General features: G+C 50.0%; 1 protein-coding gene across 1 annotated transcript; it reads left to right on the top strand.

The window, feature by feature from the left end:
• The first annotated feature begins 604 nt into the window (after positions 1 to 604).
• SARNP (SAP domain containing ribonucleoprotein) lies at positions 605 to 8,840 on the top strand. The gene is given in 14 exon segments (XM_054295085.1): positions 605 to 657; positions 2,507 to 2,606; positions 2,715 to 2,761; positions 3,827 to 3,854; positions 3,857 to 3,893; positions 4,020 to 4,071; positions 4,215 to 4,288; positions 4,871 to 4,899; positions 5,174 to 5,199; positions 5,687 to 5,728; positions 5,730 to 5,756; positions 6,551 to 6,631; positions 7,733 to 7,795; positions 8,755 to 8,840. Coding segments are annotated over 13 exon segments (621 nt in total). The 5' UTR covers positions 605 to 621; the 3' UTR covers positions 7,775 to 7,795; positions 8,755 to 8,840.
• Positions 8,841 to 10,803: the final 1,963 nt, after the last annotated feature.

The following is a 10,803-nucleotide window of genomic DNA, read 5'->3' as shown; positions in this document are numbered from 1 at the left end:
AAAATTACCCCAAATTTGTGCTTTGCACCCCTGGGTACAGGACAATAATTAATGAGCAAACTTACAATAAACAATTAATAAAAAGTATTTAATACATAATAGTTTAATTAAATAACTACAACAGAAGCAATTTTTACCTAATAAATAGATAATTAACAGGTTAAGTCATAGCAAATAATATATTTTGATAAACAAAAATGTCACAAGGAATATAACAACATTATAAACGATAAGCACATAATAAATAGAGCTACTAGATAATACTTGTCTAAATCTATCTAGGAATACCAATAGCCCAATAGACTGAGATAATTTTTAATAATTAATTACGCCCGAGTCCCTCAATGACCCCGCTCTGGTCGCGGCCACACCTCCCGGAAGTCTGCTTTCCCGCCCTCTCTTTCCATTGGCCGCCGCTTAGCACTTCCCTATTTCTATTGGTTCACCTGCACGTCAGTCAATACCGCCCCGCCCCCAGCGCCCGACCGACCAATTCATCGGCGGATGCTGCCGGCAGCGCTGACCAATGGCGAGCGGCGCGTTTGGGCGGGGCGGCGGAGGACGCGCGGCGCTGATTGGCCGGGGCGGTGTGAGGGGCGGGGTCGGCGAGGGGGTGACAAGATGGCGGCGGAGCCGGTGGAGCTGCACAAGCTGAAGGTGCCGCTGGGAGCGGGAGCGGGGCCGGGAAAACGGCGGGGAGACAGCCGGGACAGAGCCCCGGAACCGGGACAGCCCCGGGGGGAGCGGGGACAGAGCGCGGCAAGCGGGACAGCCCCGGGAGGAGCGGCTGGGACTGAGGGAACGCGCGGCGGGGAACGGCGGGGAAACGGGCCGGGGGCTCTGGGGGGACCATGCGGGTCTGAGGGGGCTCTGAGGGTCCTTGAGGAGGGTCTGAGGCTTTGAGGTAGCCCTGAGGGGGCTCTGAGGTGGTCTTGAGGGAGTTCTAAGGGGGGCCGTGAGGGTCTGAGGGGACTTTGAGGTGTCCTAAGGGGGATCTGGGAGGGTTTTGAGGGGATTCTGAGGGTCTGAGGGGCCCCTGAGGGGGGGTCTGAGGGGGATCTGAGGGGACTTTGAGGGGTCTCTGAGGGGGCTCTGAGGGTCTGAGGGGGATCTGGGGGAGTTTGGGGGGTCCTGAGGGGGATATGGGGGGCTCTGAAGGGTTCTGAGGGAGCTCTGAGGGTCTGAACAGACCCTGGGGGGCTCTGAGGGTCCCCTGAGGGGGTCCTGAGGGGGATATGGGGGTCCCTGAGGGGGTCCTGAGTGGGGGTCCTGAGGGGGATTTGGAGGCATCTCAAGGTGTCTGAGGAGTCCTGAGAAGGATCTTTGGGCCTGTGAGGGCCCCTGAGGGGGTCGTGGAGTTGGTCTGAGGAGTCCTGAGGGGATCCTGGGTGGGGTCCTGAGGGGGATCTGGGGGATCTTTGGGTCTGAGGGGATCCTGGGTGGGGGTCCTGAGGGAGATCTGGGGGGCCCTGAGGGGGATCTCAGAGTCTGAGGGGATAGTTGGGTCTGAGAGGGTCCTGGGGGGCTCTGAGGGTCTGAAGGGACCCTGAGAGTCCTTTGGGGGGTTCCTGGATGGGGGGTCCTGAGGGATCCCTGAGGGGGTCCTGGGTGAGGGTCCTGAGGGGGATCTGGGGGTCCCTGAGGGGGATCTGGGTGGGGGTCCTGTGTGGGGGTCCTGAGGGGACTTTGATGGGGCCCTGAGGGGATCCCGGGTGGGGGTCCCTGGGGGGATTCTGAGGGGGGTCCTGGGTGGGGGTCCTGGGTGGGGGTCCTGAGGGGGATGTGGGGTTCCTGGATGGGGTGTCCTGAGGGATCCCTGAGGGGGTCCTGGGTGGGATCTGGGTGGGGGGTCCCTGAAGGGGATCTGGGGGTCCCTGAGGGGGATCTGGGGGTCCCTGGGCGCTCCTGTATGGGGGTCCTGAGGGGATTCTAGCGTTGGTCTGAGGGGGGTCCTGAGTGGGGGTCCTGAGGAGGAGATCTGGGGGATCCCTGAGGGGGTCCTGAGGGGGTCCCTGGGGGCTCCTGTATGGGGGGTCCTGGCGTTGGTCTGAGGGGGTCCTGGGTGGGGGTCCTGGGCAGGGGTCCTGAAGGGGATCTGGGGGTCCCTGAGGGGGATCTGGGGATCCCTGGGGGCTCCTGTATGGGGGGTCCTGAGGAGATCCTGGCGTTGGTCTGAGGGGGTCCTGGGGGAGGGGGTCCTGGGGGGGGGGTCCTGGGCAGGGGTCCTGAGGGGGATTTGGGGGATCCCTGAGGGGGATCCGGGGGTCCTTTATGGGGGTCCCCTGAGGGGGATCTGGGGGCTCCTGTATGGGGATCCTGAGGGGATCCTGGCATTGGTCTGAGGGGGTCCTGGGGGAGGGGGTCCTGGGGGGGGGGTCCTGGGCAGGGGTCCTGAGGGGGATTTGGGGGATCCCTGAGGGAGATCTGGGGGTCCTTTATGGGGGTCCCTGAGGGGGGATCCGGGGCTCCTTTACGGGGGTCCCTGAGGTGCCCCCTCCGTGCCCAGCTGGCAGAGCTGAAGCAGGAGTGCCTGGCGCGGGGCCTGGAGGCCAAGGGCAACAAGCAGGACCTGATCCACCGGCTGCAGGCCTACCTGGAGGAGCACGGTGGGTGCCCCCCAAAACCCCCCCAAAAACCCCACAGAATCCCCCAAAAAATCCTCGTTTTCCTGGGATTTCAAAGAATTTTGACCTTTCCCTGCTTTTGTTTCCCAGCTGAGGAGGAGCCCAACGAGGAGGACGTGCTGGGAGAGGAGATTGAGGTGAGGATTTTTGGGGATCATCCCGATTTTCTGGGGGGGTTTGGGGTGGGAACGAGGGCAGCATTCCAGAATTTCGATCGTTTCTGCATTTTCACCGTCTTTTTTGGGGGTTAAATCCGTTGGGTTTGGTGCCTGGGATGCTCCTGCTTTTCTGTGGGTTTTCCATGGATTTCCCATGGATTTTATGGGTTTTTATGGATTTCCCATTAATTTTATGGGGTTTTTATTGATTTCCCATGGATTTTCTGGATTTTCCATGGATTTCCCATGGATTTTATGGGTTTTTTATTGATTTCCCATGGATTTTCTGGATTTTCCATGGATTTTCTCATGGATTTTATGGGTTTTTTATGGATTGTCCATGGATTTTCCATATTGTCCATGGATTTTATGGTTTTTTATGGATTTCCCATTAATTTTATGGGGTTTTTATGGATTTTCCATGGATTTCCCATGGATTTGATGGGTTGTCCATGGATTTCCCATGGATTTTATGGGTTTTCCATGGATTTCCCATGGATTTTATAGGTTTTTCCCTGGATTTTCCATGGATTTCTCAGTGATTTTATGGATTTCCCATGGACTTTCCATGGATTTCCTATGGTTTTCCCATGTGGAATTCCCACATGGATTTCCCATATTTTCCATGGATTTTATGGGTTTTCCATGGATTTTTATGGATTTCCCCATGGGTTTTATGGATTTCCCATGGATTTCCCATGGATTTTATGGGTTTTTTATGGATTTTCCATGGACTTTCCATATTTTCCATGGATTTTATGGTTTTTTAATGGATTTTTCATGGATTTTCCATGGATTTTATGGGTTTCCCATGGATTTCCTGTGGATTTCCCATGGATTTCCCATGGATTTTATGGGTTTTTTATGGATTTTCCATGGACTTCCCGTATTTTCCATGAATTTTATGGTTTTTTTTATGGATTTTTCATGGATTTTCCATGGATTTTTTCATATTTCCCATGGATTTTCCATGGATTTTCTATGAATTTTATGGGTTTTTTTCTGGATTTCCCATGGATTTTCATGGATTTTATGGATTTTCAGGAGGAGGAGCCCAAGGCGCCGGAGCCGCCGTGAAGGTGGAGGAGGCGCCGGCGAAGTCGCCCGACGTGTGAGTGAGGAGAATTCCCAGGAAAACCTGGGGAATGAGGGGCTGGAAAAGGGGAAATTTTGGGAATTTTGGGAATCCCAAATCCCTCTGGAGCATTCCCTGATTTTTTCCCCAAACTTTTTCCAGGATCCAGGAGAAAAAAGTGGTGAAAATCTCCTCAGAAATCTCCCAGATGGAGGTAAAACCACTGGAAAATCCCAATTTTCTCCAAAAAAAACCCCCAATTTTCTCCAAAAAAACCCCCAATTTTTTTGCTGGAAAATCCCAATTTCCCGCCGTAAATTCCCCAAAATTCCCTTTTTTATTTCCCCCATTTCCCAGAGGATGCAGAAAAGGGCCGAGAGGTTCAACGTCCCCGTCAGCCTGGAGAGCAAAAAGGCAGCGAGGGCAGCACGGTGAGCACGGAAAATTTGGGAATTTTGGGGGGAAAATTGGGAATTCTGGAGGAAATTTCGGAATTTTAGAAGGATATTTGGGGATTTGAGGGAGAAATTTGAGATTTTGAGGGGAAATGTTGGAATTTTGGGGGGAAAATTGGGAATTTTGGGGGGGAAATTTGGGGATTTGAGGGAGAAATTTGTGAATTCTGGGGGGAACATTGGGAATTTTAGGGGCAAATTTGGGAATTTTGGGAGGAAATTTGGGAATTTGGGATGGGATCCCTGCCTGGAGGGGCTGGGCTGGAATTTCCAGAGGATTCCAAATCCTTGGGATCCGGGAATTTTGGGGAAAAGGGATTTTGTGGGATTTTGCAGGAATTTTTTGGGATTTTGTGGGATTTTGCAGGAATTATTGGGAATTTTGCAGGACTTTGTGGGAATTGAAGGATTTTTTTGGGAATCTTGTGGGATTTTTGGGTGTTTTGGAATTGTTCATCCCTGGGATTGGGGAACTCTGGGAAAAGGGAATTTATGGGAATTTTGGCCCTAATTCCCAAAATTCCTGCCCTAATTCCCTTTTTTTTTTCATTCCCACAGGTTTGGCTTGGCCACAATTCCCACAAAAGGTGAGGAGAGAGAATTCCTGGAATGGGAATTTTGGGAATTCCTGAAATTCTGGAATTCCCTGGAATTGCAAATCCCCCTTTTCCCACATTTCTGGGAGCAGGAATTTTGGGATTTGATGGAAAAAACCCCAAATTTTCCTGGATTTTTCTGAGATTTCTCATCCCAAAAAAATCCAGGCTTGGGATTTTCCTGGAATTCCTGAGAACTCCCAGTTCTGGGCTGAAATTTGGGAATTTTGGCCAATTCCTGATGGGGATTTTCCTCCTTTTCCAGGGCTCTCAGGAGACTCCAAACCCACGGTGAGGAAATCTGGGATTCCCAGGGAATTTGGGGAATTTGGGTGGAATTTGGGGAATTCCAATGGGAAATTTGGGAATTTGGGTGGAATTTTGGGGAATTTGAGTGGAATTTTGGGGAATTTGGGTGGAATTTGGGGAATTCCAATGGGAATTTGGGTGGAATTTGGGGGGATTCCCATGGGAATTTGGGGAATTTGGGTGGAATTTTTGGAATTTGGGGGAGGATTCCCATGGAATTTTGGGAATTCCCATCTAATTTTGGGAATTTGGGTGAAATTTTGGGAATTCCGTTGGGAATTGGGGTGGAATTTTGAGGATTTAGGGTGGAATTTTGGGAATTCAGTTGGAATTTTGGGTCGAAATTCCCCAAAAAAAACCCCTGGAATTTTCCCAGGATCAGCCCCTCTGGAAAAGCCCCCAGAGCTGAGGAATTTTGGGAATTTTTGGAAGTCCCAGGGATCCCAAATCCCAAATTTCCTTTTCCCAGATAAACCTGGAGAAGCTCAAGGAAAGGGCCCAGAGGTTCGGCGCTCAACGTCTCCTCCCTCTCCAAGAAGGTGAGATTTGGGAATTTGGGGAATTTTGGGGAATTTTGGGGATTTTTGGGAATGCCAGGGCGCTCTCCCCACCCCAGGATTATCCCAAAATTCCAAATTTTCCAGCCCCGGGTTGGGTTTTTTGAGAATTTGGGTTTCTGGGAATTGGGATATTTTGGGAATTTTGGGGATTGGGGTTTTTGGGAATTTTGGGGTTTGGGTTTTTGGGAATTGGGATTTTGGATTTTGGGATTTTTGGAATTTTGGGGTTTTGAGGATTGGGTTTTTTGGGAATTTTGGGGTTTGGGTTTTTGGGAATTTTGGAGTTTTGCGGATTGGGGTTTTTTGAAATTTGGGTTTATTGGGAATTGGGGTTTTGGGGAATTTTGGGGTTTGGGTGTTTTGAAATTTTGGGTTTTTTTTGGATTGGGATTTTTGGGAATTTTAGGTTTTTGAGGATTGGGTTTTTTGGGAATTTTGAGTTTGGGTGTTTTGGAATTTTGGGGTTTGGGAATTTTGCGTTTTTGGGAATTTTAGGATTTGGGATTATTGGGAGTTGGGATTATTGGGAATTTTGGGTTTTTTTGAATTTTGTGGTTTGGGGGATTGGGGGTTTTTGGGAATTGAGGTTTTGGGAATTTGGGGTTTTTGGGAATTTGGGGTTTTTGGGGATTTTGGGTTTTTGGGAATTGGGTCATCCAGGGATAGTGGCAATGTTTCCCTGCCCTGGAATGGGATCAGGAGGGATCCCAGGGATCCATTCCCAACATTCCCAACATTCCCAATCCTGATCCCATTCCCGATCCCGTTCCCAGAGTGAGGAGGATGAGAAGCTGAAGAAGAGGAAGGAAAGGTTCGGGATCGTCACCGGGGCCGGCGCCGCTGAGGACTCCGAGGTGGGGCTGGAAATTCCCGGGATTTGGGGTCAGAATTCCGGGATTTGGGGACAAGAATTCCCAGGATTTGGGGACAAGAATTCCCAGGATTTGGGGTCAGGAATTCCTGGGATTTGGGTCAGGAATTCCCAGGATTTGGGGCTATATTTCAGGGATTTGGGGTCGGGAATTGCCGGGATTTGGGGCTGGAATTCCCGGGATTTGGGGCCGGAATTCCTGGGATTTGGGGTCAGGAATTGCCAGGATTTGGGACCAGAATTCTGGGATTTGGGGTCAGGAATTGCCGGGATTTGGGACCAGAATTCTGGGATTTGGGGTCAGGAATTGCCGGGATTTGGGGCTGGAATTCCTGGGATTTGGGGTCAGGAATTGCCAGGATTTGGGGCTGGAATTCCCGGGATTTGGGGCCGGAATTCCTGGGATTTGGGGTCAGGAATTGCCGGGATTTGGGGTCAGGAATTCCTGAGATTTGGGGCTGGAATTCCTGAGATTTGGGGTCAGGAATTGCTGGGATTTGGGGCTGGAATTTCTGGAATTTGGGGTCAGGAATTACCAGGATTTGGGGCTGGGAGTTCCCAGGATTTGGGGTCAGGAATTCTGTGATTTGGGGTCAAGAATTCCTAGGATTTGGGGTCGGGAATTCCCGGGATTTGGAGCTGGGAATTCCCAGGATTTGGGGCTGGGAAATTCCTAAGATTTGGAGCCAGGAATTCCTGGGATCCCTGGGCTCGCCCCAAAACCACCTCCCAATTCCCAACCCTTGAGAGATCCAGGGATTTTGGGGGGGATTTTCCATGGATTCAGGGCACATTTTCCACAGATTTAGGGAGTTTTTTCCATGGATTTGGGTCCAATTTTCCAGGGATTTTGGGGTCTTTTTCCCAGGAATTTTGGGGCCTTTTCGCCAGGAATTCAGGCTTTGGAATTCCCTGTGTTTTGTACCATTTTTGCTCAGGAAAACCCCCCCAAATCCCGGGATTTTCCCACATTTTGGGATCAAAAATTTCCCCATTCCCACCCCTTCCGTCTCCCTCTCTTTCCCGGGATTCTCCTCATGGAATTTCTGGAATTTTCTCTCTTTTGGGCCTTTCCCAAATCCAGGCAAAGAAGCGGAAAAGGGCGGAAAGGTTCGGGATCGTCTGAGGTGCTCCGGCCTCTCCTCAGGTCAGGAATTTTTCCCTTTTCCCCCATTCCCGATTTTCCATGGAATTTCCAAACCCCCCACCCAGGGAATTCTCCTTTCCTTGGAGGATTTTGCTCCTCAGTTTTTTGAATTTTTTTCCTGAAAAATGGAAGGGAAAAGGAGGAGCTGAGCTTGGGAGGGAGGGAGTTCCCAAATCCTGGGCACAATTCCCGAAATGTCGGCGTTTTCCATGGATTTGGGGGGTGTTTTCCAGGGATTTGGGAGCTCTTTTTCCAGGGATTTTAGGATGTTTTTTTCCAGAGATTTTGGGGCTGTTTTTCCAGGGATTTTGGGGCTGTTTTCCCAGGAATTTGGGATATTTTTCCAGGGATTTTGGGGCCATTTTTCCAAGGAATTTGAGGTTGTTTTTCCAGGTATTTTGGGGTTGTTTTTCCAGGGATTTGTGGCCATTTTCTCAGGGATTTGGGGGCTCTTTGTCCAGGGATTTGGGGTTATTTTTCCAGGAATTTTGGGGTGTTTTTCCATGAATTTGGGGCTGTATTTCCAGGTATTTTGGGGCTCATTTTCCAGGAATTTGGAGCTCTTTTCCCAGAGATTTTGGGGTGGTTTTCCATGAATTTGGGGCCATTTTCCCAGGGATTTTGGGGCTGTTTTCCCAGGAATTTGGGGTTATTTTTCCAGGGATTTGTGGCCATTTTCCCAGGGATTTGGGGCTCATTTTCCAGGGATTTTAGGGTTGTTTTCCCAGGGATTTTGGGTTAATTTTCCAGGGATTTGTGGCCACTTCCCCAGGAACTTGTGGCCATTTTTCCAGGTATTTGTGACCGTTTTCCCATGGATTTTGGGCTGTTTTCCCATGGATTTTGGGGGGATTCACGGAGCAGCTCCCCTGGGAATCACGCCATCCCAACCCCGTGGGATTTTTGGGATTTTCCCATGAGATCCAAGCAGCAATTCCAGAGATTTCTTGGATTTCCAGGTGGGCCTTGCCTGAACCCTTCCCCTGTTGAAGACTCGAGCTGCCAGGATTTGGAATTTCGGGAATCTCCTCCCGGAGCCGTGGGAGCGGCGGGGCCGGGGCCATCCCGGAATTCCGGGGCCATTCCCAGCCCCAGAGATTCTATTTTTTTGGGAATTCTCCATTTCCCATCCTCGGGAACCTCAGAAATTCCCAGGATGCTCCTTCCCATCCCCAAAATCCTCCGTTTTTTCCCCGTTTTTTTCCCCGGTTTTTCCCAGGTTTTGTATTCCCGGTTTTTTGTATTTTCCCGGTTTTTCCCTCGGAAGGGTCAGCGCTGCCCTCATCCCACATTTCCCAATAAAAATCTTCCCTTTTCCAAGGAAATCCCGTTTTATTCCAGGGGTTTGCATGCGGGGCTGGAACTGTGGGAATTCCCTCCTTTCCTGGAGTATTCCTGAGGTTTTCCAGGAATTCCTGGTCTTAAATCCAGGTTTGCTCGAGGTTTTCCTGAGGTTTTCCAGGAATTCAATTCCTGCAGTTTTCCTGGTGTTAAAATCCAGATTTTCCTGAGGTTTTTCATGAATTTCCAGTGTTAAATCCAGTTTTTCCTGAGGTTTTCCTGGAATTCCTGGTCCTAAATCCGGGTTTGCTCGAGGTTTCCCTGAGATTTTCCAGGAATTCAATTCCTGCAGTTTTCCTGATGTTAAAATCCAGACTTTAAAATTCCCGAATTTCCAGGAATTCCTGGCGTTATCCAGATTTTCCTTTTTCAGGAATCCCTGGTGCTAAATCCAGTTTTTCCAGGAGTTCTTGAGGTTTTCCTGGTGTTAAATCCAGGTTTTCCTCAGATTTTCCAGGAATTCCTGGTGTCAAATCCCGGTTTTCCCGATGATTTCTGGGAATCTCCGGTGTTCAATCCCAGTTTTCCCGAGATTTTCCAGGAATTCCTGATGTTAAATCCTGGCTTTCCAGGATTTTCCAATATTCAATCCCGGTTTTCCCGGTGTTTTCCAGGAATCCCCGGTGCAAAATCCAGATTTTCCTGAGATTTTCCAGGAATCCCTGGTGCTAAATCCCGGTTTTCCAGGATTTCCCGGTGTTCAATCTTGGTTTTCCCGAGGTTTTCCAGGAATTCCTGCAGTTTTCCTGGTGTTATCCAGATTTTCCTGAGATTTTTTTCAGGAATCCCCGGTGTTGAATCCCGTTTTTCCCCGATGATTTCCGGGAATCCCTGACGTTAAATCCCGGTTTTCCAGGAATTCCCGATGTTAAATCCCGGTTTTCCTGCAGTTTTCCTGGTGTTCAATCCCATTTTTCCCGGTGATTTCCAGGAATCCCCGATGTTAAATCCCGGTTTTCTAGGAATTCCTGATGTTAAATCCCGGTTTTCCTGGTGTTTAATCCCGTTTTTCCTGGTGATTTCCAGCAATCCCCGTTGTTAAATCCCGTTTTTCCCGGTGTTTTCCATGAATCCCTGCTGTCAATCCCGTTTTTCCCGGTGTTTTCCATCAATCCCCGGTGCTCAATCCCGTTTTTCCCGGTGTTTTCCATGGATCCCCAGTGCTCAATCCCGTTTTTCCCGGTGTTTCCCAACAATCCCCGCCATTCAATCCCGTTTTTCCCGATGTTTTCCATGGATCCCCGGTGCTCAATCCCGTTTTTCCCGGTGTTTCCCAGCAATCCCCGGTGCTCAATCCCGTTTTTCCCGATGTTTCCCAGCAATCCCCGCCATTCAATCCCGTTTTTCCCGATGTTTTCCATGGATCCCCGGTGCTCAATCCCGTTTTTCCCGGTGTTTCCCAGCAATCCCCGCCATTCAATCCCGTTTTTCCCGGTGTTTTCCATCAATCCCCGGTGCTCAATCCCGTTTTTCCCGATGTTTCCCAGCAATCCCCGTTGTTAAATCCCGTTTTTCCCGGTGTTTTCCATGAATCCCTGCTGTCAATCCCGTTTTTCCCGGTGTTTTCCATGGATCCCCAGTGCTCAATCCCGTTTTTCCCGGTGTTTTCCATCAATCCCCGGTGCTCAATCCCGTTTTTCCCGATGTTTCCCAGCAATCCCCGGTGC

This window comes from Melozone crissalis, unplaced genomic scaffold (assembly GCF_028551555.1).
Source record: "Melozone crissalis strain CALT ecotype California unplaced genomic scaffold, PUWL_Pcris_2 ptg000495l_1, whole genome shotgun sequence".
NCBI lineage: Eukaryota > Metazoa > Chordata > Aves > Passeriformes > Passerellidae > Melozone > Melozone crissalis.
Note: the sequence above shows the minus strand (reverse complement) of the source record. Positions and strands in the feature narration are given on the sequence as shown.